This window comes from Aythya marila, assembly GCF_965140915.1.
Source record: "Aythya marila genome assembly, chromosome: 14".
In the NCBI taxonomy this organism is placed as follows: Eukaryota; Metazoa; Chordata; class Aves; order Anseriformes; family Anatidae; genus Aythya; species Aythya marila.
Window position 1 is genome coordinate 17,830,165 of NC_139055.1, and position 24,298 is coordinate 17,854,462.

The 24,298-nt window shown below is 38.0% G+C and overlaps 1 protein-coding gene across 8 annotated transcripts in view; it reads right to left on the reverse strand.

The window, feature by feature from the left end:
• Nucleotides 1–24,298, reverse strand: part of RAPGEF6 (Rap guanine nucleotide exchange factor 6) — a 123,505-nt gene that overhangs the window by 16,038 nt on the left and 83,169 nt on the right. For 5 of the 8 annotated variants that reach the window (XM_082771956.1, XM_082771952.1, XM_082771958.1 and 2 more), the window contains 16 exons: nucleotides 24,021–24,173; nucleotides 23,333–23,497; nucleotides 21,888–21,995; nucleotides 21,327–21,530; nucleotides 20,479–20,587; nucleotides 18,294–18,537; nucleotides 17,819–17,976; nucleotides 16,765–16,779; nucleotides 14,489–14,729; nucleotides 12,952–13,335; nucleotides 10,728–10,939; nucleotides 9,721–9,844; nucleotides 7,681–7,704; nucleotides 4,862–5,082; nucleotides 2,312–2,503; nucleotides 933–1,067 (listed from right to left, as the gene is read on the reverse strand). In XM_082771956.1, coding sequence (XP_082628082.1) covers nucleotides 933–1,067; nucleotides 2,312–2,503; nucleotides 4,862–5,082; nucleotides 7,681–7,704; nucleotides 9,721–9,844; nucleotides 10,728–10,939; nucleotides 12,952–13,335; nucleotides 14,489–14,729; nucleotides 16,765–16,779; nucleotides 17,819–17,976; nucleotides 18,294–18,537; nucleotides 20,479–20,587; nucleotides 21,327–21,530; nucleotides 21,888–21,995; nucleotides 23,333–23,497; nucleotides 24,021–24,173 — 2,689 coding nt within the window. The remainder of the gene's footprint in view (nucleotides 1–932; nucleotides 1,068–2,311; nucleotides 2,504–4,861; nucleotides 5,083–7,680; nucleotides 7,705–9,720; nucleotides 9,845–10,727; nucleotides 10,940–12,951; nucleotides 13,336–14,488; nucleotides 14,730–16,764; nucleotides 16,780–17,818; nucleotides 17,977–18,293; nucleotides 18,538–20,478; nucleotides 20,588–21,326; nucleotides 21,531–21,887; nucleotides 21,996–23,332; nucleotides 23,498–24,020; nucleotides 24,174–24,298) is intronic. The other 3 variants (XM_082771953.1, XM_082771954.1, XM_082771955.1) reach the window with 3 other exon arrangements.

The following is a 24,298-nucleotide window of genomic DNA, read 5'->3' on the forward strand; positions in this document are numbered from 1 at the left end:
CATTCTCCTAAGGGAAACAGATCTTGTGACAGCCAAAGTGGATGGGCCAGCACGATCTCACACTGCAACAGGTGAGAAGACGCAGCAAGTCACCATGCCATGCCATGCCAACCCAGCGGCTCTGGGCTGTCAGTGAGTCAAAAGCAGCGCAGCAGGGATGGAGAAATGCCTTACACTGTTCAACACTGACCACACTGGCTGACTAGAAAGTGGTGTTAAGAGATTTCAAATGAATTCCCATCCAAGCTTGACTAACGATGAAGTGATGCAGGTCTTTTAAGATGAAGATATCAGAAAAAGGGATTCTTGGGGCATCATGATAGACAGGGATATATACAAAGCCCTGTGCATAAGAACAAAAATATGAATAACAACCCTGGGATTTGGATGAATGCACTTCTTTCGTAGCTATCAAAACCATCTGTTGTGGAGAATTACAGCAGTATTTTATTGCCAGCTCCAGCTAATCACCCGATATTCCAGCTACCTTAGGCAAAAATGTAAGATGTCACAACAGCTGCAGTTTGTGTGCAACCCCGCTGTCTTCAGGAAATCCCCAAGTCTGCGAATCACGTTAACCTTAGTGGTCACCTAGATCCGGAATGATGCACTGGTGGGTGTCAAAGCACCGAAGACCTATAGGGAATTCTGTCAGAAGCACTTAAGCTATTTTAATGAAATTAATTATTCCACTCCTTACACATTAGGTCACTTTTAAGGCTAAAACACAAACACATTGGAAAAGAACGTCTATTATTAATTGACAGGAATGCATGGTTCTATTCTTGATATGAAATAACTTAATTACCATCTCTCTTACATGTAATTACCAAAGAATGTTCCTCACACTGTTACCCTGTTTTTTGTAGAGCACTGGCACAAGCTGCTCACACAGACGCTGCACACTGTGAGCACTGATGAAGCACACGTACCTTTGCGTGGAGAGCCCTGAGGGGAAGCCGGTGGGCTGGAGTGCAAAGAAGATGCCATAGACATAGTGTCTTCTGTCTGCTTCTTGGTACTTACTTCCTCAGACAAGCTTAATGACTTCTGTGGAGAGCCTGTACCTACAACAACAATGCAATCATTTACTACATATTATTCTTTTTTCAAGTTAGCAATATCTGTGGCCACAAAAACATCATATTGAACAATCACTGAAGAATTCAACAAATACGGGAGCAGATGCTTGGATGAATTCTGCACGCCATGGCCACTGATGCTACTATTGCCAGCTGCTCAACTGAAATGCGTTGAAACATCCGCAACTGGAACCATCCCCACAGATACTCTGGTTGTAGGTTTGACAAAGGACTAAGAACTGTATAAAGCACAAAGCTTGGAGGAAAACCTTGCCCTTGACACTGTTCGGACAGCGCTAAAAACAATTTTCACCATAGCCAACAAAAGCATTCAAGATCTGAATCAGGAGTTCTTAAATCAGTAATTGCAGGCACTATACAGAACACAGCACAATTAGCAAAATCAGTTTACCACAGTATTTAGCAAACTGATAATTCAGTATCTTTTGCCATCTTGCACAGGACAGTGGTAAAGAGTTCATTAAATTTCTCAGTTTGTTATATTAACGCTGAACATAAGGGAGTGAAGAAATACCTCTCAAAAAAGCTTCTGGAATATATCAAGATGCACAGGCTTTCAAGAGGAGAATTGAGAATAAACAGTAACTACAACCACTGTTATAACACATATGCTGCAACAGACTTTTTTCTAAAACTATTTTAATGAACTTTGATGCTCAGTGTATCATAGAATCATTTCCTATCGTTTATTAACTGCAACTAATTTTATTTAATAACCCATTTAAAATAACCTTACCTTTTAAATGACCCAACAGTTATGCAAATACACCAAAAGCATTTTAATGCATAATACTGCTTTGCAACTGGTAAATGTAGAAACAAAAGAAATGTAATGCTCACTAGGAACAACTAGTAACAAGTGTTTCTCCTTTTGACAATAAGGTTGTTATAACTGTGTTCCAGAGCTTAAAATATTAAATGTGTTTGACTTGTTCCAATGATTTCATTGAGAAGTATCATACTTCATTTGTCATGAAAATAAACAAACTATGCAATTCTACTCAGCTGCAGCAAGATCTCCTTAGAATCTGGGAATATAGAGCAACAGACTTAATCCTGTACATCTGGCCTGCTCAAGAGACATAGTAAGATCACTTTAGTTAGAAGTCTAAGTCATTTTCTTGAATGACTAACTGAGATACATGCATAAAGAGGTCTCAGATAATCCATCCAGCTACAAACAGCTCCAGATAGCTGAAGATACTCACTGAATGTGACATGATCCTTTGTCAGTCCCTTCTTTCTACTGGGATATAAGTTCACAGTTGGAACCTGAAGAACTTGACTCATTCTGTTCTGCTGATGCTGATGTGCTTTAGTGGTTTGGCCGATTGATCTCATGGGTACTGGAGACATTTCGGAGGATTTCGCCCCTCTTCTCTCACTTAAATTCTTTGTCACTGTTATGGAAAAACTGGACATAAATATCTTGCACTTTGAACGGCAGGATTATTACAGTCATTCTAAGTACAAACAGTCAAAAGCAACCATGGTACGAAGCAGATTGAACATTCAAAATGTTTTTTATTCCAAACATTCCTAGCTTGTTGCACTGAAGAGACAGGTGCATAAAATGACATTAAAAAAATAAACTAAAAAACTAAACTTTTTGAAGTGTCATACAAGTACTTTATCTAGAACAAAAAAAAGTTATTTAGTTCTACTACAATTATATTCCATATTTTAAATGCTTGTACATAGGGCACAAAAACTTAACAGCAACATCTCTTTCAAAATTATGTTATGCCACAGAAGAGAGAAGGAGAGGTTGCTTTGCATCCAGCATCAAACCGTTCACTAGGTGGCACAATTGATTTGCAACGCAGGGAACGGATTCAGTTTCTACCTTAATTACGCAGCAATTAATAAACTCAGAAGTTAAGACCATCTGACTTCCCTTAAATTACCTTGGAAATGTGTGGATTGCAGATTAACCCCTGCTCATTGTTCCTGCTAGCAAAGGTAGGAGAATTTCACTTCTGAGATACGAGTGGGCAGCTGTACCTCCTACTTGTCTGAACATGAGCAGAAAAAGTTATCTGCACAAAAACCATCTGCAAAACTACGTACCAGGATCCCTGACTCAAATCTACCCCATTAAAATTTATATACGTAACGTGGGCAAATGCACCATGTGCAGAGCACCTTCCCCTGGAACATTATATTGCTCCGGCTCCACTGGAACAAAAACCATAAGGAGATGCTCCCCTGTGCTCCGCATTCATTTCCCATTCTTTCTGCTAGCTCTGCAAATTATGACTATGATCTCAACCTTTTTTTTTCCTTTATTTATGATATATTTTGATAATATGCCATTCTTCTATATTTATTTGCAAGTCCATTTAGCCTTCATTTTCCTTTTTTGAAGCTTAAGAAAAAAAGGACTTGATTTGCTTAACTGCTGGGAGTAAAACAGTCAATATATATTCCCAGATTTTAACTTCCAAATGTCTATGGCTAGCACTGTTCAAACAATATTTATTTAAATCATATGTGCCTAATTTAAAAGAATTGAAAAATAACCTCATAACATTTATATTCGTCTCCTGGGCACAATACAACCACCTGTTATGTATTCACATATATCATCTATTAAGAATTCATCCTGGCATGCTTTGTTTTTTCTACAGGGGGAAAAAAAGAGTGCATAAAACCACCATTACATATCTTCCATTACCTACACAGCCGAACAGAGCACTGGAAGCATACCTCTATCAGCATACAGATGCTTTGCATCTTCCTATTCAGAGCTACCTGTGATTTCCTGCGACCTCAGGCATAAAATCCGTGTGAAAACACAATTTAACATTTTCAAAAAGGGAACTAAGTATGGCCTTTTCCTATATCACTGCTATTTAAGAAGAAATGCTTAGGAAGGCACTTTGGGAAATAACAGGGATTTGTACTCCTAATACTGAATAATGGAAAGGACCTAAAATCTTATCTTCAAGATGTCATCATCTATTCATGATCTTAACTTATCACAGATAAAATGGTATTTGAGGACCAAAACGACTTAAAATGCTGTGTTTGTACATCAGACAAGCATGAAACATTATTTTGATTAGCAAGGTTACTACTGTTCTATTTTGAGACAACTCCATGGTTGGGGCATTTGAAAATCTCTCAGAACCAAAATAAAATGAAATTACCTCTTCTCAATTTGAAATAAGAAGTCACTGCATTGTGTAAGAGAGCAGATGATAGTTTTAGTTGGACAGTTGCACAGGACTTCAAATTATGAAAACTGTCCTGCTGTAGTCCTCTATTTTTGACTGTCAAGCCATGTCAATCCCATCAGTCAATATTGACTTGACTTCTGCTTCTCAGCAATCTTTGTTTATTCTAAGCTGTAAGTCATTGCAGTTTATATTGATTTTGTCTCTTTTCATTTTCTTGCTGTTCATATGGTAAACGTTACTTTTATCCTTCCTAATTCTGTACAAGGACAGCAGGGCAAGAATATAGCTAATGTACTATTGAATTCCCTTCCAGACTGCTAAAATGACACGGAGTTTAAGAACTAAAGGTCAAAATAAAAAAAATCATTGAAGTTTTCTGAACTCAACCAAGATCAGAATATAAATGCTGGCTTGCTGAAACCACATTAGTTAAGATATGAATTGACAAACAAGTTATTTCCTAGAGCAATTTTTCTTGAAGGGAGAAGAGAAAGATCTTAAATGGGTCTTTCTAGGGAAGGAACAACATTTTCACCAATTTGGTGGTAATCTACCCTTACATATAACCGTACTTACGAGTGCTATATGCAGGCTCACACTGCAGTGACAGAATTTGGATCTTCTCTTCGTCTGTCTCCACGTTCAGGTTGGACAAGTACTGCTTCACCTTCCTCGCCATCTGGGCGTCCTCGTACAGCTTCTTGGCATTGAGCAGTGAGCTGCGCCGGGCCCGCTTCTTGTGAGCGCCTCCCTGCACATCCAGCATGTTCGAGTTCGTGCTGCCCTGGCTCAGGGACCTAGAAAAGAAAAGAGCAAAGCGGTCAATTTTTGGCTCTCGACAGCAACGAGGAGCTTAAGTAGCACACCCCAAAGCAGATTAATAATCTTCAGTTAGGGCTAGTGCATGCTGATGCAAATGAGTTAAAAAGATGAACAGCATTAAAACAACAGTTGTCTTAAAATGTTCTGGTAAAACTGATAGCAGCAACTGGAGCCTAGGAAAGGGCTGCACATGAAAGTGTGGAACTAGCAAGAACGAGGCGCAACACTGTGTAAAGTTCCCATTTTGCTCAGCTAATGAATCATGGCTTGTTCTGCAAACCCCACGCTATTTCTGCAGACAGTATTAGTGGATAAATTTGATAACTTTGTTGGTTTAAGGAAGCTGGTACCCACTGTATGCTTCAGGCTTATGCCAGAAACTTCTTACAATCCAGCTGACTACAGAAGTGAGTGACTACTGTAATCCTCCTAGAAAACTGAGCTTCGGACTATGCTTAAATAAGGGAAAAACTGTGTTAAATATGCAAAGTACATTTTGTTGTGTGCTTAATTTATTTCTCCAATTAAGTAAAAACTCCACAGAAGAGCAGCTCATTAAAAATCAGATCCCAACAGAGGTCAGGAAGGCAGTGATGACATACATATACTCAGACATGTATAGACTCACATTTATGAAAGACAAAGCTCCTGAATATGCCTAATTCTGAGCTGCCAATTCTATTAGCAACTGAAGCAAAAATAAATCAGTTAACTAAATCATTAATGCACATCAATTACTATTCATGGCTGTCACTCCTGTTCACACTGAATCAGTGACCAAACAATTGACCTTGATTTAGTTAAATATACACATCAACTGCTTTGACTTTAAAAGTCATACAGCCACCTCTGTCCTAACCAATTTTATTTTTATTTTTTTTAATAAATAGAGATAACAGAATTAACTTCATTTTCAAGGGCTAAATTCTTAGTAAGGTTACTTATCAAAACCTTGGGTGCATTTACAGACCCATAAGTGGCAGACTAAACAAACTCCAGCACAGAAGAGCTGTAATAGCTCAGAGTCAGAATTAAACATATTGTTTGAAGATGCCTGAAGAATCAAACACACTGAGTTTAAAAACAAAGAAATGGTGGAAGACACCTGCCTGCAATATTTTCTAAGATGTTTAATAACTTAAACTAAAAGAAAATATAAGCTTAAAAACCAGAGTGGAAACGTATCGCTTAATTAAATAAAAAGCTAAGACTATTAAAGGTGAAGAGCAACAGATGGCACGATGGACTGTTAACACCTATTTGAAGCAAGGAGTCACTGATCTCCACTACAGGTAAAACCCAAACTATTACCTGTTCTATAGGAATATAAATTATCTTTCTGTTAACGATTATGTAATCTTTAATTTCATATGTGCACAGTTTCTTTTAAGTCTAGACTTGACTTTTTGAGTCAATTTAATTTCATTTTCCTTAAAAATCATTTCTTGTTACTGATTTGTGTTCAAAGGCTACAGATCACCAACCACACTGCTGGGAGGAAAGGCAGTGACAGCAGGACAGGGTGCTCACGGGGTCCAGGCACTCTCTTTGAGAGCTGCACTGGGTGCAGGTGATCACTGACCACTGACTGCTGGTAGCCCAGCTCCCCCGCGGGGGCATCTACAGGATGCTGAGCTCACTTCAGGGACTGGCATCCCAGCCTGCTCTCCCCTGTCCACCTAGTGCAGATGATGCTGCTGTCGCCCTCACTGCTGGCAGGGTAAATCTGAGCCTGGATGCTTGCTGCTGCTGATGGCTCTGCCACACTAAGCTCCCTCTGCAGCTTGCAAGCCACTTGCAGCAAGAGCAAACCACCGGGAGCATTCCTGCATCCGTCCTCCTGCAAAATGCTGGCAGACTAAAGCAGAGCTGGCTTTAAACCAGATGCCCATAATAAGTCAAGTAGCAGAGTGTGCAACGGCACATAGGCTGAGGAACACAGATAAGTCATGTGCAAAAAACACATAAGAACACACAAAATATTGCTACCATGTCATCTTAAAATCCCTGGTTATGTGGAAGAGTCAGCTACTTCACTAGCCAACCTTGTTAATCTCATTTGTAGCCATTTCGACAGTCAGTCCTCGCACAAGTAAAACTTCAGTGAGGATTCTGGTGTATGAAATGTGAAATACATTGTATATATACTAAAAAACAAATAATTTGGAACTTAGACTCAAACTTCAGAAGGGGAATTTATATATTATCACAATTCAATGCATCTTTACAGTTTATAGTGCGTAATGGCTTAAAACTTTTTTACATGTAAAGACCACGTTATTTATTTCCAAAAATAGTTCGCCTTCCAGTATAACTGCACAGCAGCTTTTTTTCTTTATGCAGTAAGCCAAAACGCAAAGGACTTATCCAGCACACAGAAGCAACTCAGAATCTTTATAGCTGCAGTATAAAATTGACTGTAACTCCCTTATTCCTGTTTTCCAAAATATATGTATTGCAGGGTTAATAAAATGCATGCTGTATTTCAGGTGCATGCACTAACGAGGAGGATGCAGTATGTTAAGAGTTGCATAATCTTTATTTATCTTAGTTGCATTCATCTCTACACTTACCCCAAACTTCTCCACCTCTTCTTCCTGTAAGCAAGAGCCATATACATTGAAGCATGTATTTGAACAGAAAAGCACAGGAAAAAAATAAAACAGTTGAGAGTCAGGAAGAAAGATGTAGACAGGAAAGAACAGAAAAGAAAAGATCTCTATACAGCAAATTCTTCTCACACAACAACACAACGTTTTTATGGAATGCAAGGACAGGACTCGTTCAAACACTTCAACATGGAAGAACATCTATCAGTTTTTTGTTTATTTTTAAATTTAAGCTCTGAATTTAAAAACCAAACGCAAGTTAAATATTCTTGTTAAGTATGTCCCGTAAGACAAACTCAATTTTGATGGAGCAAGCAAAGGCTTTTTAACTTATTCATACTGTAGAAAATGCAATTGCATTAACTTATTATATGCATTAGGACCACAGTAAATGTATGAGAAATCATCAGCATTCGAGTTTATGATGTTATTTTCTCTTGATTGCTTGCTGGAAAACAAGCTGTTTGCCAAATACCCGCTGAAAAACTAGATGCTCTATATTAATTGGTAATGAACTTGTTAGCAAGTCTCATGTTACCACTAACAAACATCTTTTCTTGTTCATTTTTCATCTTCTTCAAAAACATTTGTTGGTGCTTCATAACACAAACTGATAGATCAAACACCAGAGGCAATGAAAATGAATATAAATGATGAAAACATGGAATTATTTTCTTTTAATCTTTGGCACTATCGCTAATATTAGATGCGTATGCATTTTATGTTAGTGTGTACATTTTAAATTATGGTCATTAAAATGTCTTCTGTAATTCTGAAGAAAGACACTAAAGGGTAACTATTTATTTACTAGTAAATTCAGCTAATGATTAGATTTCATTAGGCCTCAGAAGATGGAAAGGGCATCGGGGAAGTCTATTTATAGATAAATTTCACTTGTGAACATCAAGTTTTCTAAAAAGCAACCGTAATTTACTGATAAGGAACTTTATAATTTTATGTTAAAAGGGAAGTTTGGGTAGTTCAAGTACAAGAGCATGAAGGTGACCCCCTGCTTTGAAGGGAATCCATCCCTAAACAATGTTAACAAGGGATCCGTTATTTTTGTCTCATACTTCCATCTGACCAATTTTAATCAAAATTCTTATGTCTGCCTATAGCCAGCCCTGAAAACAAAAACCAAGCGGGATTCATTATCATCTGGGAATCCTGACCATTACAAGACCGCAGAGAAACAGCCTCTGTCTCCAGTGCAGACATGCTAAGAGGCTAACAGGCAACCTGAAAGGTTATCCTGACATTTTTCCAAGGAGAAACTGCAGCGATTCATTGTCCCCTGCTCCCTATTTGGGCTGCACACTGAGGCCACAGAGGTGGCATCAGGATCCTCGCAGACACGATGGGGCCGCTGGCGCTTTTACTTCAGCCAGGAGGAAGCAAAACAGATCCAGGAAATTACTTAGTTCCACTAAATATAATCTAGAGCTAATCAACATCAGATTAGAAGTCGTGGTGCTTTTACTCTGCAGTTTGTTAACACAGAGGCTGACGATATCACGAATCAGGAAAAAAAGGAAAAATTAAGAAAACACTCTCCACCTGCTTACAGCCTGAAGATACGAAGCATTATGTAGGTGGAGCAAGCTGTGCTTAGAATAAATAAGTTACTTTTTTTAAAATTATTTTTTTTAACAGTGAACTTTCTCTTGTTTTTTTAAAAAGCAACACTCAGATTTATATATGGGTGATTTATGTGTTTTGTTTATATATTATTTTCATCTGATACTACACCTCTCCCTAAATTCTACTGATTAATATTTTATTGAGCCTTTTCTCCTTTGCTTTATGAAGGCAAATTGTTTTAGCAGTCATTAAAAGTAACTCCTCGGAGCATCTATCAGCTATATTTTGATAGATTTTGGTTCTGATGGTCAATGTCAATGGTATGTTACACAATGAAATACTAACAGAGCGATGCACACACAAACCCAGATCCCTACCCACTCTGAGACACCTTCAGTCCTACTAGCTTTCTAAATTGCACACCTTTGTCTGAACATTACGGCCGGATCCATGTTTGCTGAGGTCATTCTGACAACTTGGCGGATTTCTTTGGCAATCATCCTGAGTTTCTCGAAATTTACCAGGCCGTCCACTTTAGAATCATTTCCTGCATAATTGAAACACACACACACAAAGAGTAAGAATACTTTTCTTTTTTTTTTTTTTTTTTATGGGCAATGTGTTTCTAGTACCCCACATTAGTCTTCCTCCCTCCCTGCCAACGAGACTGCTTTAGTCAAAATAGCAAGAAAACAAGAAACTTTGGCAACACACAAATGACAGTCAGGCCCACTCACACTATCCAGCATTGCTTTTGCTAATCTATTTCTGAATTAACATGTATTAGTGGGAGGAAAGAGGACCACAAGAACTATGCCCAAATTCATTGACTTAGACGTTAATATCATATCAATAAAACTGATATCAACAGCATTCACTTCATGCAATTAGTTCAAATAGTTCTGAAAGATCCAAACCAAGAATATGGTACAGCTGGGAATGTTTCACCTTAACCAATTGTGAACAGAACTCAGTGTAAGGAGCAAAAAATGAAATGTTTAAACAAAACCCCTTGAAAATGCTGAAAGCAAGAGTAGGAGGTGTTATATCATTGTAGCTGTCTGAAAGCCACAACATAGAATGAAAACCTAGAAACACTGCAGCAACAAGTTTTTGTAAGAGAAATACATTTCTTTGGTAGGGTAATTACTAGTCAGCATACTCACCAACTCCTTCATCCTAAACTTTATGACAGTGATTTAGCATTGCTTTCCACATTTTAAAAATACACAATTTTAATTTTTATCTAAGATCAGTCACTTCTATTATGCATTCAGAGTTATATTGCATTTTAATCCTTAAAGGGATGCATCAAAAGCACCTTACCAACGGCACCTTTCTTTTAGGCATCTGTTGAATCAGGGAGCACTGAAGAAAGGGCTAAAATGCATTCAATGCCTGGTTTATTATTTCTCCATGTTTGACATTACCTTCATGTAGAAATGTGATATCCTTCTTGACAACAGGGAAGAGTGGAATAATTGGAGGCTGCATGCTCTGACTGCTAAGGATGTTGCGGTATTTTGCCATGTTTCGAGACGGATCAAAAAGATCTTGAAGGTCTCTGAGGTGCTTTTCGTACTTGCTCGGTAACTTTTCCCAAGTACCTCTGAGACGAGCTACTGGAGCTAGGTTTAACCCGCTGCAAGGCAGACACATTTCATTATTAGCTGGTAGTGGAATCATTCATTCCCTTTGGTAAGGAAGTAAAGGGTTTGGGGGGGCTTTTTTAGAGATTAAAAACAGTTTTCACAAGGTTAACTGAAAGCTGGGTGGATGCCAGGTTGCAAGTTCATCACAAAAACACTGCTGCTCGCTCTTGTGAGCAAGCAAAAAAGAGAACTGTAAAAAGTGTGACTGTTCCTTATGCACAAAGTACAACTTTCAAGTCAGCCTGCCAAAACAACCCCTCTATAACACAGCACCAATGCCCAGTTAATTTAAGAACCACTTCTCTCCTGTAAACCTATACTTCAATAAGGACAAAAAGGGTGAAAAATTAATGAGGTGAATACATGGCTGCTGTAGCAAGTGGAAACAGCACACGGCTTATCCCAAGCAGAAGTGGAAAGATTTAAGAGGAGAATGTTTGGAGCATTTATAAATAAGCACTGACTGAGGGCATGATAACAAAGTGTAGCTCATCTGCTGCTTTTAATTCTGATTAAGTAATAACATCCACAATTCGCTTGATGCAATAAAAAATACTACATCCATCCCGGCATAATTTGTTACAAACTATGCCCAAGAAATTTGGTAATGATTGCAAAGTCCCTGTGGCTGCAGCATTGGAAAGTGATAGTCTCCAGCATTCATTATCAAACCTAGAATCATACAAATATAGAATTTACTGTTTTGAGATTCTTTTTTCTCATTTTGAAAGCTTCAAAAACTTATTTTGTGATTTTTTTTTTTCATAGAGTTCTCCCCGTGCTACTGTAAAGTCACAAAGCCTTCTCTCACATGAAAAATCTACCATGTGCCCCCCACAGCTCCTCTTACTTACTAAGACGGTATCTTCCCATTTCACAAAACACAAGGCATCGCATTAACATGAAATGCAAAGCAGGAAAGAGAATCTCTATGGCAAATGCTAACAGAAACGTATTCCTCTGGAAACATGGGCAAAACAAAAAGCTAATCCATTTGCTGTTTTTTGACCAAAGACCACTTCAGTCATGGCATCGTGAGGCTGAACTCAGGAGTAAGAACAGCCATTTCTCCACGTACAATAAACCACGAGAGCTTAGGAAGCAGGGAACAGAAATTGCACTCTATCCACATTTGCATTCACCAATGAGTAGCCACAACCCTCCTGGTTGCTTGTACAGTACCTTTTAAGGGAATTTATTAATTCTTTACTGTATAACTAAACTAGTATCATTCATTACACTGGCTAGACATGGAAGAAGATATTATAAAATGGTGTTTGCAAAGATTGTACTGGTGCTGGGATACAGCATGAATCCAGATCTCTGTCTGATGAATCACAGTGCTTTTCTTTTCTTTTTTTCAAATACAATCTGGCTGTCACATAATTGCAAATAAAGGAAATGCTGGACTCATGCTGTTAAAGTCAAAGCAGCAGCAGCTAGCATAAATCAGAAGAGAAAGTCTAAGCGTGCAAATGAAGAGAAAAAATAGAGAAGCAAGCAGATGACTGGAAAGAATGAGAAAGAAATTTAAACTAAAACAAGACTGATTTGAGGAAGTCCTTACAATGAAAGGAAGAAATAAAATAAATCTCATCATTGCAGATATGACTCAGTGCACACTGAAAAGTAACAATGGGAAAAAAAGGGAAATTGAGCGCCAGAATCATAGAAAATGGCAGCAACTTTCAAGCAGGTTCCTGAAGTTCCTCAAACAGCGTTTTTGTCCAAATCTTCTCTTTCCCTGCTATGTGATAGTTATAGAAGAGACAGTCATGTGAGCCACTGCAGTGAGCCTGACCTTCGGAGGTTGAGGAAGGAGAAGAACACAGTGACAATACATCTTTTTGTTCAAGCATTCTGAAAAGCTTGGCAGTTCTTTCAAAAACTACCCAGCACCATCAGTAATATGGTCAAAATACACTTTTTTTTTTTTCAATTTAGATCAACAAAATTGCTTTTGACACCAGAAATCAGATCTGACAAATGGGAAGTACTTTACCTTATAACTGCAAACATGGAATTGAAGTTCTTGCATTCTCGACAGTGGAGGGCGATTTTAATGAAATGCTTAATAATCTTCATTCGTTTGAGTTGGTTGGGCTCTGCTAAAATTTCCATGGCAACCCAGAATGTCTCTTGATTTATGACATCCTCAAACTGCTTCAGGTGAGCATTCCCTGTTTTGGAGTCCAGCTTATAGAGGTCATCGATGTATTCCGTAGGCTCGATGTTACGAAATAATTCAAAGTCTCTCATGGAGAGCTGAGTGGCGACCTCGATGGTGCTGAGCTGGAGGAGGGAGATTTGACTCTCTCTCAATAGCTCTTGAGCATCCTCATCTGAGCATAAAGTCTCGGTCTCCATATTGTTTTTTAGGTAATAGCTATGAACAAATGAATTGCAACAAAATGTTAGAGAGGCTCTTCAGAGGGTTTGTGAGCACAAAGACATTGAAGCACAGCAATCAGCCTGGATATTACTGACAGAGGTGTTCACGTGAGAGCATTTCCACCTCGCTGACATTTGAGAATAAGAGGCAAAGACAGAGGCAGAAAGGGGCAGCACAACCTTTATACTTTAGCTTTTATAAAACACCACCATTTCTGAGGTAAAAACCTCATTCTCCAGCACTTCGAAAGCTGTTTTAGCCTATTTCCTTGCTAACGTTTCCTATACCGTATTCAGTAACATGCTGCAGTTTTCACCTTCAGAAAAAGGTCAGTTACTTTTCCATTTGTAAATTTAGCAGTAAAATAACATTTTAAATGCATGTTAGTCTTGAGAAATCTCTCATTAATGTATTTCTCCACTTCTTACACAAATTACAGTGTGGTTTCTCACATAAATTTGTGTGACATATTAATATTTACATGAAGCTCACAGTATTCAGGAAATGAAAATGTAGCTGGAAAATTCATTTGCATGGTCCAAAGCAGTTCACTTTCAGACGCACAGAAGTTTATTCCTCATAAATCTCTCTGTTGCCTAGCAAAGACAACTAAAGATTTTTTTTTTACTGTAGTAAACCTTTTTCTGGTATGGATCAGGACATCAGATAAAGCTGGAGCACTTTACATTTCTGAAAACTTTCATAACAGTTTACACAAAAATGGAAGAATTTATCTCAGGTTAGTATCAGTTCATTGCAACATGACATCATTGAGAAATTAATTCATTGTATGCTTTAATCCTGAAGTACACATGGGAAGAGTCAGAAGAAATACAAGTTTTTTCTTTTTAATCGTAAGCCACTAAATATGTTTTCCTAACCTGCTGACCTTACTTGTCATCAAGAGAGCTTGCTGTAAAGTCAGGGAGGGGTTTTTGCATAAGAAGGAAGGTGAAACAGGAATGAAAGAGATGAAGGGAGAGTAAGTTACTGACATTTTCTTGTCTGTTCTTAATAGATACCTGCCTATTTTCATTAAAACACTGTTCATTAAAACATCCTTCCCCAATGTTTCTTTTGGATGTTTCAATCCTAAAAGGCAAAGTCAAATAAATCCAAACTGAAATCAAAACAAGGGTGCCTTTACCGTCCATTGAGTTGAATCCTGTCGGCTAATTTTGAGAATTGATCTGGAAGTCTCCGCTGTTTGATGACTCCCTCAGGGCTGACGGACACTTCGCAGAGGGAATAAGTCTCCGGGGCTCCCGTCAAGTTGAATTCGTGCACGGCGTGACTCACAACCTCCTTTGCTGTAGTGTCTTTGCTGATGATAATGTAACAGCTCTGCTGATCTGCCTTGAAAACTCTTATTACTTGGTCTGGAATATCTAAAATAACAGAAAAGCGCGTTTAACATACGAACCACTGTTCCTGTGAAAAGACAAAAGGTCATTTTCTCTATTGCTTGATAAATATTCATTTAAATAAACACTCTGTTCATCAAAATTTGAATGGAAAAAGAGGACTTCTCCTCTCTGCAATTCCACAAGTCAACTTACATATTAGCTTATTACCACAAAGCACAAAACATCTACATAGCGTATTACTGTCCTGTACACTGTCCTTCCCAGTGTGTCAAAAAATTTGGAAGCCTTTTTCCTTTCTGGCTCTTTTGTCTTTGTGTGATCCAGGACTGACACGAGTGCCCCGAGTGCTCCTCCCGTGACTGGGAAGCCATCGAGCACACACGTGTGAGCTGTGGGCAAGGGAACATGGAGGAGAAAGAAAATTTGGTTGCTTCTGCATCCAGCTGCAAACTTGCTCTCTCAACCTGAAGAAACTAAACTAAGCTGCTGCCAGCAGTTAGTTCTTTTGCTAGCGTGCTTATTTATAACACATTTTATGAATTATAAATGCATCGGAGAACAGCTTTATCTGGGGCATCCTACATCAGGAAACAAATATCTAAAGAAACACACATTTAGTTTACAACTTGGTGCTTGGAAATAGTTATCTCCATTAGAGTTATTACAAAAGACTTGATTCTCAAAATCCATCTGATGGGGGGAAAACAAGTTGTCAAAAGTCAGGGTGCACAGTAAGTAAAAGCTCATGGGAACACATTTTTTTCCCTCTGTAAAATCCGACAACTAGACATTCATGGGTTTTCTGCAGAACTGAAAAGGAGGAAGGCGCTCACCAAGCCCTCAGCCACATCCTCCAAGCTTGCAGCTATTCAAAAAATCTATGTCTGAGGTGAACGTGTCATTAAGTCCCATATCAGAGATGCCCTGGGCTGTTGTAGAGGTCTTTGCTGTAATAACAGCCCTTCCTTCTCTCCCTGTTATTTGACCAGCCTTTAATAACCTCAGTGGTAAGTGCCATGCCCACAGACTGTGGCTAGCCAGGCAGGGTATCAGATGCTTTGGGGAAGGCGATGGGAAGGCAGCCCCTGCTCGAGGGAACCAGCACCCCGGGGCACACTGTCCTGCACTGGTGTCAAGCTTTACACTGAAAAAAAATCTGACTGAAAACTAATTCTACTGATTCCTTATGATGACTACCACATACGGTCATACCAGAATGGTCACATTAATGATTTGGGGCTAGCTGACATGAATGGGGACAATAAAAGAGGAAAATAAGTGTTACGCGCTCATTTCAGAGTGAAAGTGGTGAGTGATACACTGAATGATTTGGGAAATGCCTGCACTCGTAAAAACCATCACAAATTAACAGAAGAGCTAAAGCATATATACCATGGTATTAACATACCTAAAAATCAGAACACACTCAAGTTTAAAGCCAAAACTGAAACACAATACGTAATTTGGAAAAAGAAACAACAAAAAAAAGAAATCGCCATGCAACCAAAACACAGAGTAACTTTTAAGTACCAGGTCATAGAAACTCGTACGACAATCACATGCCCATCTTTAGGGTCTTTTCTTTTAAGCAGGTAAATATTAGTAAAACTTACTTTTCTACACGTGATTCAAGTCACAGCTACAATACAAAACACATTTCCAGTTTGCATGCAAAAAGTTGGACTATACGGAGTCCAACAAAACAACAAACTAAACCTCAAGCTACATTATCATCCAAAACTTCAATTTCTATAAAAAGGGATGTAAGCAATTTCATTCTTGTAAAGCAAGGTCCCAGCAAGGTAATCTGCCAAAGGTCATTCAGTGGGTCAGTGGCAGAAATGGGAATAAAATGCAGCCTCAGTCCAGCAGCCTGACGTGAGATTACAGTGCCCAAAAGGTGAGCCTATTGACTCCTTTTATTAAAGGGAAGGCTACAGGGCACATGACTACCTAATGTCCTGAGAGTATAACTACATCAATGCAACATGTTAGGTCTACTAGGCAAGCCATGCAATATTAAGGTCTTTAGGATGCCATACATCAGGATACTTACAGTAAAACCCAACAGCTGCAGGCAGAAAAAAAGAAAAAAAGTGTGTCAACACCAAATCAAGACTGAAATGTTTACAAAACTTATCAAGTATGCATTACATGGTCAGAAATAATTGGGTTTTCTCTGCCGTTCAAAAATGACTGTATACTTGTTGTAGGAAACTTGAAATAAAGGTAAGGACCAGTTATCCATAACTCATATTATGCAGTAACTTGTATAGCATTAAAGGAAGATTCTTAGAGAACAAATGAGTAGCTCACTCATGCAGACAGCAAGAAACTGGATTTGCAGGAAGAAAAGGAACTTATTTGCTATGGATATTTATGCATTTGATAGGACATATTTGTCCCTTTTAAAGGGGAAATCTGCAAGTTTACATAAACATAAGTCGTAGCCAGAAGGCACTTTACAAAATATATAATTATGCACAGAACTTACATCTGAAATAGGGAAACATGATTCTGACTTTACATGTTTACAGGCAGCTGCATATAACAAATACCTCCTGCAGCCACCCCATAAACTGTGTTCCTACAAGTACCAGCAATGGAAGCCCACACTACAAACCTCAAAACACTTGTCAGTTTTTCAGACAGACAACTGAATGAACTTAATGTCTGTAAAATATGGAGAATTACTAATGCTGTGTTAGCACCACAGTTCTGTTCTACCTGCCATGCTGCTTGAAATAAATATTCAAAGAAGATGGATGGAGAAGTCACCAGACCTACTGACATTGGGCAAAAATAAAACAAGATAGGTACAGAGGAAGACAACCTACTTCCACCAGAGCTCTGGTAAACCAAAGATACTTATAGGTGGCAAAATGCACTTCTTTGTAAAAAGAACCTAGGCTTCACATTACAAAAAAGCAGGCAAGAGGGCTTCGGGCAGTTTGCATGTTCAGTGAATCACCAGTTTGGACCTGTTAGGGTCACAAGATAAAGAGGTAACTGCACTAAGCATGTTTGAAGCTGGTAAAAAGATGCAACTCCACCCCCAAACCAGCTGCCTTGTAATTATCCTATAAATCAAGTTAACACTGCTGTTTTACCTGAAGGATTAGAGAAATCCAGGATGCTAGTTGTAGGCTGCAACAGGTCGGGGCTACTGGATGAGAGCGTGCCTGGAATAGGCATGATGGCCAGGCTGTGCCGGCACTGCCGAGTCCCAACAATGCTGTCATCCTGCGACTGGCTCACGCTACCATCACTGCAAAACAGGTTTGTGTCGATTAGGCGTGTGGAGATCCTTATATTCATCTTGGGATGAATGAATCTTGGAAAAAATAACGGCTGTCATGTTTTAATTACACATCGTAGATGGGCTTTCAAACCATAGAGAGAGAAAAGCAGATCTGAAAGCGTTCACTGGGTTCACTGGGACAGAAGATATTTTGGCCTTGTTCTGCAGCTATAGGTTAGATTTGCTGCATTTAAAATATAAGAAAAGCAACGTGGATATGACTGAAGACAGTACACAGCTTTATTAAGGAAAAATTACCATTTGACCAGAAGAGTTTGACACACCTGAACAGTTTTGGAGGCAAGATGCTGAATCGAGTCTTGTCTAAAATTTTCCTGATTCTGTTTCTCCCACCAGATACGGTGTTTGCTTTCATTTTTTTGTTTCCTTTTTCGCGGGGAAACATCTGTTCCACATCTCCAGGCATATCTGGGATGGAATAACGGTTGTTTTTCTTTTCTGCAATTTTTGGAATATGTGGAATTCCATTCTTCTCTTGCCCTATCCTGCAGAGCAGCTCTTTAAACACTGTAAGAAGAGATACAAACATTGTGATTTACCTTTGCACACTTAAACTTTCACATTACATGCTTCTTTCCCCTCAAAACCACATACCCACAGAAAAAGTGAACCAAAGAGTCCAAAACCAAAAACGTAATGTATTGCCAAGCCAGGCTCTGTATTACATTTAGTTTTGATTCTAAGGGTGTGGCTTTCTTCCCATTTAAGTTTTGCTCTGGAGTTCCTTGGCAGACAGTGTAACCCTAACTGTTTAATCAAAATAATGAACCACTCTGCATAGCATGATTCTCCCAGCTACTTTTGAAATTAGCACATACCACAGCAAATTTAAGAGCTATTCTACCCTTCAGTAAGGCAATTAGATCAATAACAAGGAACCACTCCGTTCACATCAATCAGCTCCATGCATTTATTGATTTTTTTGTCTGCATCTTTAGGTAAAAGAATGCAGACGCTTCCTCAAGAATAACTTCAAGATGGACTGATGTCTTCCCCACACACACACACCTTTTTGTCTTAAGTAATACATAAGGCTCATCGAATTTCCTATTGCATTTATCAAGCTGAGCCAGTCTATTACTGACATTCCTAGAGGATAGAATTCTACGGAAAAAAACAGTCTTTGTTATTTGTGTTTCTTCCCATAAATAAACAGTAAAAACAAACTGTTCAAATTGGTTTACTAATGCATAATGTTTTGTTTGTTTTAAAGTCTTTGTCAGAAATTTGTTATTTTCTGTTGAAATCATGGTACTGGGAAAATGCAGGGCTGTACAGAGCTGATATCCAAGATGGTCCCTAGGAACAAGGCAAAAAATGGGCCTTTATCTATACTTGTAGTCAAATTGCGTATTTCTATTACAGAACTCAATTTATGGCTACAAGTCTTCACTATATAAATTCACATATAAGAATGGTGATTGCTCATTGTTAGCACCAAAAGGACAGAATAGTAAGTATTGCAGTTGAAAAAAGAGCTTCGAGACGTGAATTCATTAAAACATATCAGAGAAATCATCTCGAAGTTTAATCAGCAAGCAGGAGAAGAAGTTAAAATCCACTTTCACCTAACTACATGCATCACTGCCTTGGTTGCAGTAATGCTTTATTTTATGTTGTTTGATATTAGACTAGACCACTGATTACAGTAGTTTTATGCTTTTTTAGAATTATGATAATAAGCAACTGCTAAGATCTTAAAACTTTTTACCTGCACAGATATAAACAGAAAATCATAAAAGGAAAAAAAATCCATACGGAACAAGGGCAGGTGACCACAGGAAGAAAATAAGAGAAGGAAATAAGAGAAGGAAACCATCATTAGCTCTCAGATACAACAACTACAGAGGAAGAATCTGTCTTGTACATACAGTCTCGTTCTTTCTGTAGCTATGGTTATTCTGTTTCCTGAACAGGATTATGGAAAAAGAACAGATGGTTTGACTGAGATTTTAAAAGAGGTTTAATATGTTTATACTCACACTGACAATTAAAAGCTAACATTTATATACCATACCACTTTTTATATTCCCTTATCGATTTTAGATATCAAGGCAATTTGTCCTACCGTTCTTACAACCATTATAAAAAGTTTTATGAAAATCCAGTTTTACATTTTTGCTGTTTCTTGGCAAAATATTTTGGCCCAGATCCCTTGGCTCTGCGTCAGCCATATCACATGAAGGGACACTAAAGCCGCTTAAGCAGTCATTTGAGGATTTCTCAGGGCGCGGAGAGCTGGCTATGCTGGCCTTGAGCCACCCAATGTGCAAGTCCTTGGCACATAAAAATGTATCAGAGCAAACGGAGGCACAATGAGGGGACTCCTGCACACTCTTTCACTTCTAGAGCAAGTTAGAAGAAAGGTGAAATCCTACTGCATTTCTAAAGCCAGAAGGATTGGAATTTTTAGCCACATACACAGAGAAACATGTAAAGTCTACTCACCAAAAATGTTTGTTTTTACGGTAATGGAGAGATGAGTATTGTTCCTCAAGATTTCCAGAGCTTTCACAAATGTAATATTCTCAAAGTTCTGTCCATTCACTTCCATTATCTTTAAGAAGAAATACAAAATGAACTATTACAACAGCTGTTTATAACAGAGTTATTTTACAACAGTTACTAATATAAATGTGATAACACAAGCACATTAAAAACTTTCCAGAGGTTATCATATTGTATTTACAGTAGTTGCAGCATGAAAATATTCCTTGTAAAATCACTATTTGTATCACTTCAGTAAAGCTGCATCCTGTAAAGAAGCCAGGACCTCCATCACCACTTGTCAACTACTGTAACCAAATTTATCTTCTGCGATAGGCACAACATTTGTGCAGTTAGGAACTGCAACTCTAACAAAAGCAGTGGATCACCGACTGATTGGATCACCAGCTGCAGACCTGATGTTACAACCAAAGGGCAGACCTGCAGCTGCTGGGCCCCGAGGCTCCACCAGCCTCAAACTGTGATGCTGTATGCTAAATGAGAAACCAGCCAACCAATTTGATGGCTTCAACCTAACTACATCTCCTTTAAGAAAGTTTCCTAAAACAACCACAATGTGGTTTCTTTTCCCATTCTGTTTTTGAAATATTTCAAGAACTATTTGATAGAAATACATACTTAACACACAAACCTAGAGCTGAACTGTGGTATCAAAATAGTGTGATGTATAGAGAGAGGTTTTTTGTTGGTGGTGGTTTTGTTTGTTTTACTTTTTACAGTCATTTGAACCAGATTTTTACTTTTTAAATCAAAAGGTGGATGCTTAAAATTAGCTTTGCTCTTTTTACCTGATCACCACGCTTAAGTCCAGCTTCTGCTGCTTTACTGCCCGTTTCCACGGTCTCTACAAAAATACCGAAACCCTTGTCACTTCCTCCAAGGAGGCTGAAAAAGAGAGGTGAGTCTCTAGAAGGCTTTTGCAAGGTAATTTGTCTCCATTTTGCCTTGGCAGCACAAGCAATATTCAGCAATCTGAGATGTCCTTTCATTTTCTGTAACACAGAAGACATAAAACTGATTGTAATGTTTCTTTTATTAGAAATGGGGAAACAGTTGTTTAAAAAAATAAAAAGTGCCAGAAAAAGAAATTATGATCCTACATTTCCAAATCTTACTAAATAAATTTTGCATTACTGCAAAAGAGGACAAAGACGCATAAATGACTGCCATATGTACTATTTTATATGAGCTTTGTACCTAAATTTATATTTAAGAACAAATACGCACATGTTAAAAGCCACCTATTAACTGCTTTCTTACAGACTACAATGTGTTAATCCCTGGTAACATACTGGAAAATGAAAATGCATAATGCAGAAAGTGTGACAGTCATTCTTTTTTGCTCCTACCGTATTTTCTAAGTTCTTTTCAAATTCTTCCAGAAATCGAGTCATAGCAGGGTCACCTTCAAAGTCATTAAAATGGTTGTTCACCCACAGTAAGACCACTCTGGTAACCTGAAAAAAAGTATGCATAAAGGTATTTGCGTTTTTTTTTATTTTATTTTTTTTCTCCTATTGGGTTTAATCTATAAACAAAGAAGAATACAAGGACATGACAGAATAACATATGACAGATTAATGCATCCGTTAACAGAAGCAGAAACCATTTGCACTTGAAATCATTTCCTGATTTTCTTTAGTTGTGGAGTCAAATGAAGAACTAAGGAACAAACATTTTTGTATCTAGCTGATTACATCACCTAGTACTTACTGGTGTACAAATTTATCTTTGGTTATCTCTTCTTTATGTCATTTATTAAATGTATTTTTTTTAAAGCATCCTAACTGCCTCCTCTTCTAGGAAGTTTCTAGGATGTATACTGTAATAGTAAAACAAACAAAAGACCTTTCTTTTGATTTTTTAAATTAAATGTTTGGGTTGCTTTTTTGTGTGCTACAGAGTTACCACCATTCATGATAAAAGACAGTCTGACAACTATTTTATCCATCCATTCTATTTTTAAAAAAGTTAATCTGTAGCAGCTTCTCTTCTAAAAATAAGCAACTTCCTCTTCTATTTGCTAAGACAGTTTTCTTTACTTTCCTTCTTTAAAATCCTGTTCTTAAAAAACAGTAGTTGCTAACGTGTGCAGCATGGAAAAAGGGGAGAAGCAGTAACCATAGTAAAGGATCCCAGCAAATTTTCCCCACCATAAAAAAAATAGTGCTGTTTTGATAGTTTGAGTTTCTTTCAGCTCAAATCTAGAACATATAAAACTGCTGGCTCAGAATTTTACTGCCATGGTTTTCAACAAATAGGACATGAATACAAGTTCCAAGCTAGGTATATTTTCCATGTGTGTACAGCTGCACAGAGCTGAACCTGGTTCTATTTACAGAAGTGTTTTTATCATCTTCATCTGTCTTGAGCACAGTTTACTTCAAGTACACTTTGTAATAAGCTGCTCTAATAAAATGGGCTCAATACACTGAAAAGCTCTACAGAAGAAAATTATGGAAGACAAGCATAATGCTGCTGTGAGAACAGAAGTGGTAAGTCCAAGAGATCACGAACACAATTTCTGTGAATTGCTGGTGGAAAAGGACTTCAGACAGACTGGCATTTACATCTTGAAATTAAATAGAAAATAGCATTTACCATTATGCAGAAGAAAAGCAGAGACAAACCTAATTTTGGAGAGTACAGGATTATTCCTTGATATTACTAAAAAATACTTGGTTTTAAATTAGTTCATTTAAAAATAGCTGCAGTATAACACTAGTGTTACAAAAAAGGAATTGCTTTGGAGAAAATTTTCACTACAAATATTAATCTCTAGTCTCAAACCAACCTTATCCCTGAGGCTGTCCACCGTGAACCACTCCAACAGTTTATTTCCAACTTCCAAGGGGCTTGTTAGAAATGTTCTGTACGTTAGAAGGAAATCTTCAATATAAGTTGGATCCACGATAGAATGTTCTTCTATTAAGTGCATGATGAGTCGCTCAGGTGTTGCCTTAAAAATTAAATGCAAATACAGCTGATATCTCCCATCACTACCTCTCTCTAGAGAGTACCTCAGCATAATACCATGTGAGCAGTATACGCCTTTTTCAATTTTCAGTTTAAAAAAAAATAAAGGAAAAAAAGCCACTAACGTATTTAAATCAAGTCTTTAAGCGTCTCCCAGACCAAATGTTTTGCATAGCTAATAATGGGCCAGAAGAATCAGTAACATCCCATAACTTTGTTTATAATAAATTTTAAGTTCTTCTTCCAAACTACAAAAAAAAAAAACAAAAACAAAATGTAAGGATACACAAGGAGTGCTCCCAAAACAAAACTCAATATATGTGCTGAACAGGTCTAGCTGTATTAAAAGGGAGATGGAAGTAGATTTGTAGAGTAATATGAATTCATTTGAATTAAATCTTTGACTTCAGACAGACAAAACTGAACATGTGTTCTAGTTTAAAATCAAAATTGTATTTATTAATAAAGGTTTAACAGATTAACAGAAAGCATGGGAAGAAATTCACCTTGATAACTATGTGTCCTTTTCTGGTTCCACTGCGGTCCAGCTCCCTGTGCTCCTTTACCATAACAATTTCTCCTTCTTCCTCGACTTTGTGAGTGTTTTTTTCCACGTGGTTCAGAATTCTCCAGTAGTCTTGCTGGGCTATACACACAAACTGCCCCCAGGCAACACATGATTGTTAACAAATATTTAAAACATGAATGTATCCCCCTGCCCCATGTCTGGGCTGCTTTGATGCAAACACCATAGCACAGCATTTGTTACCAGCCCCAGTCTGTT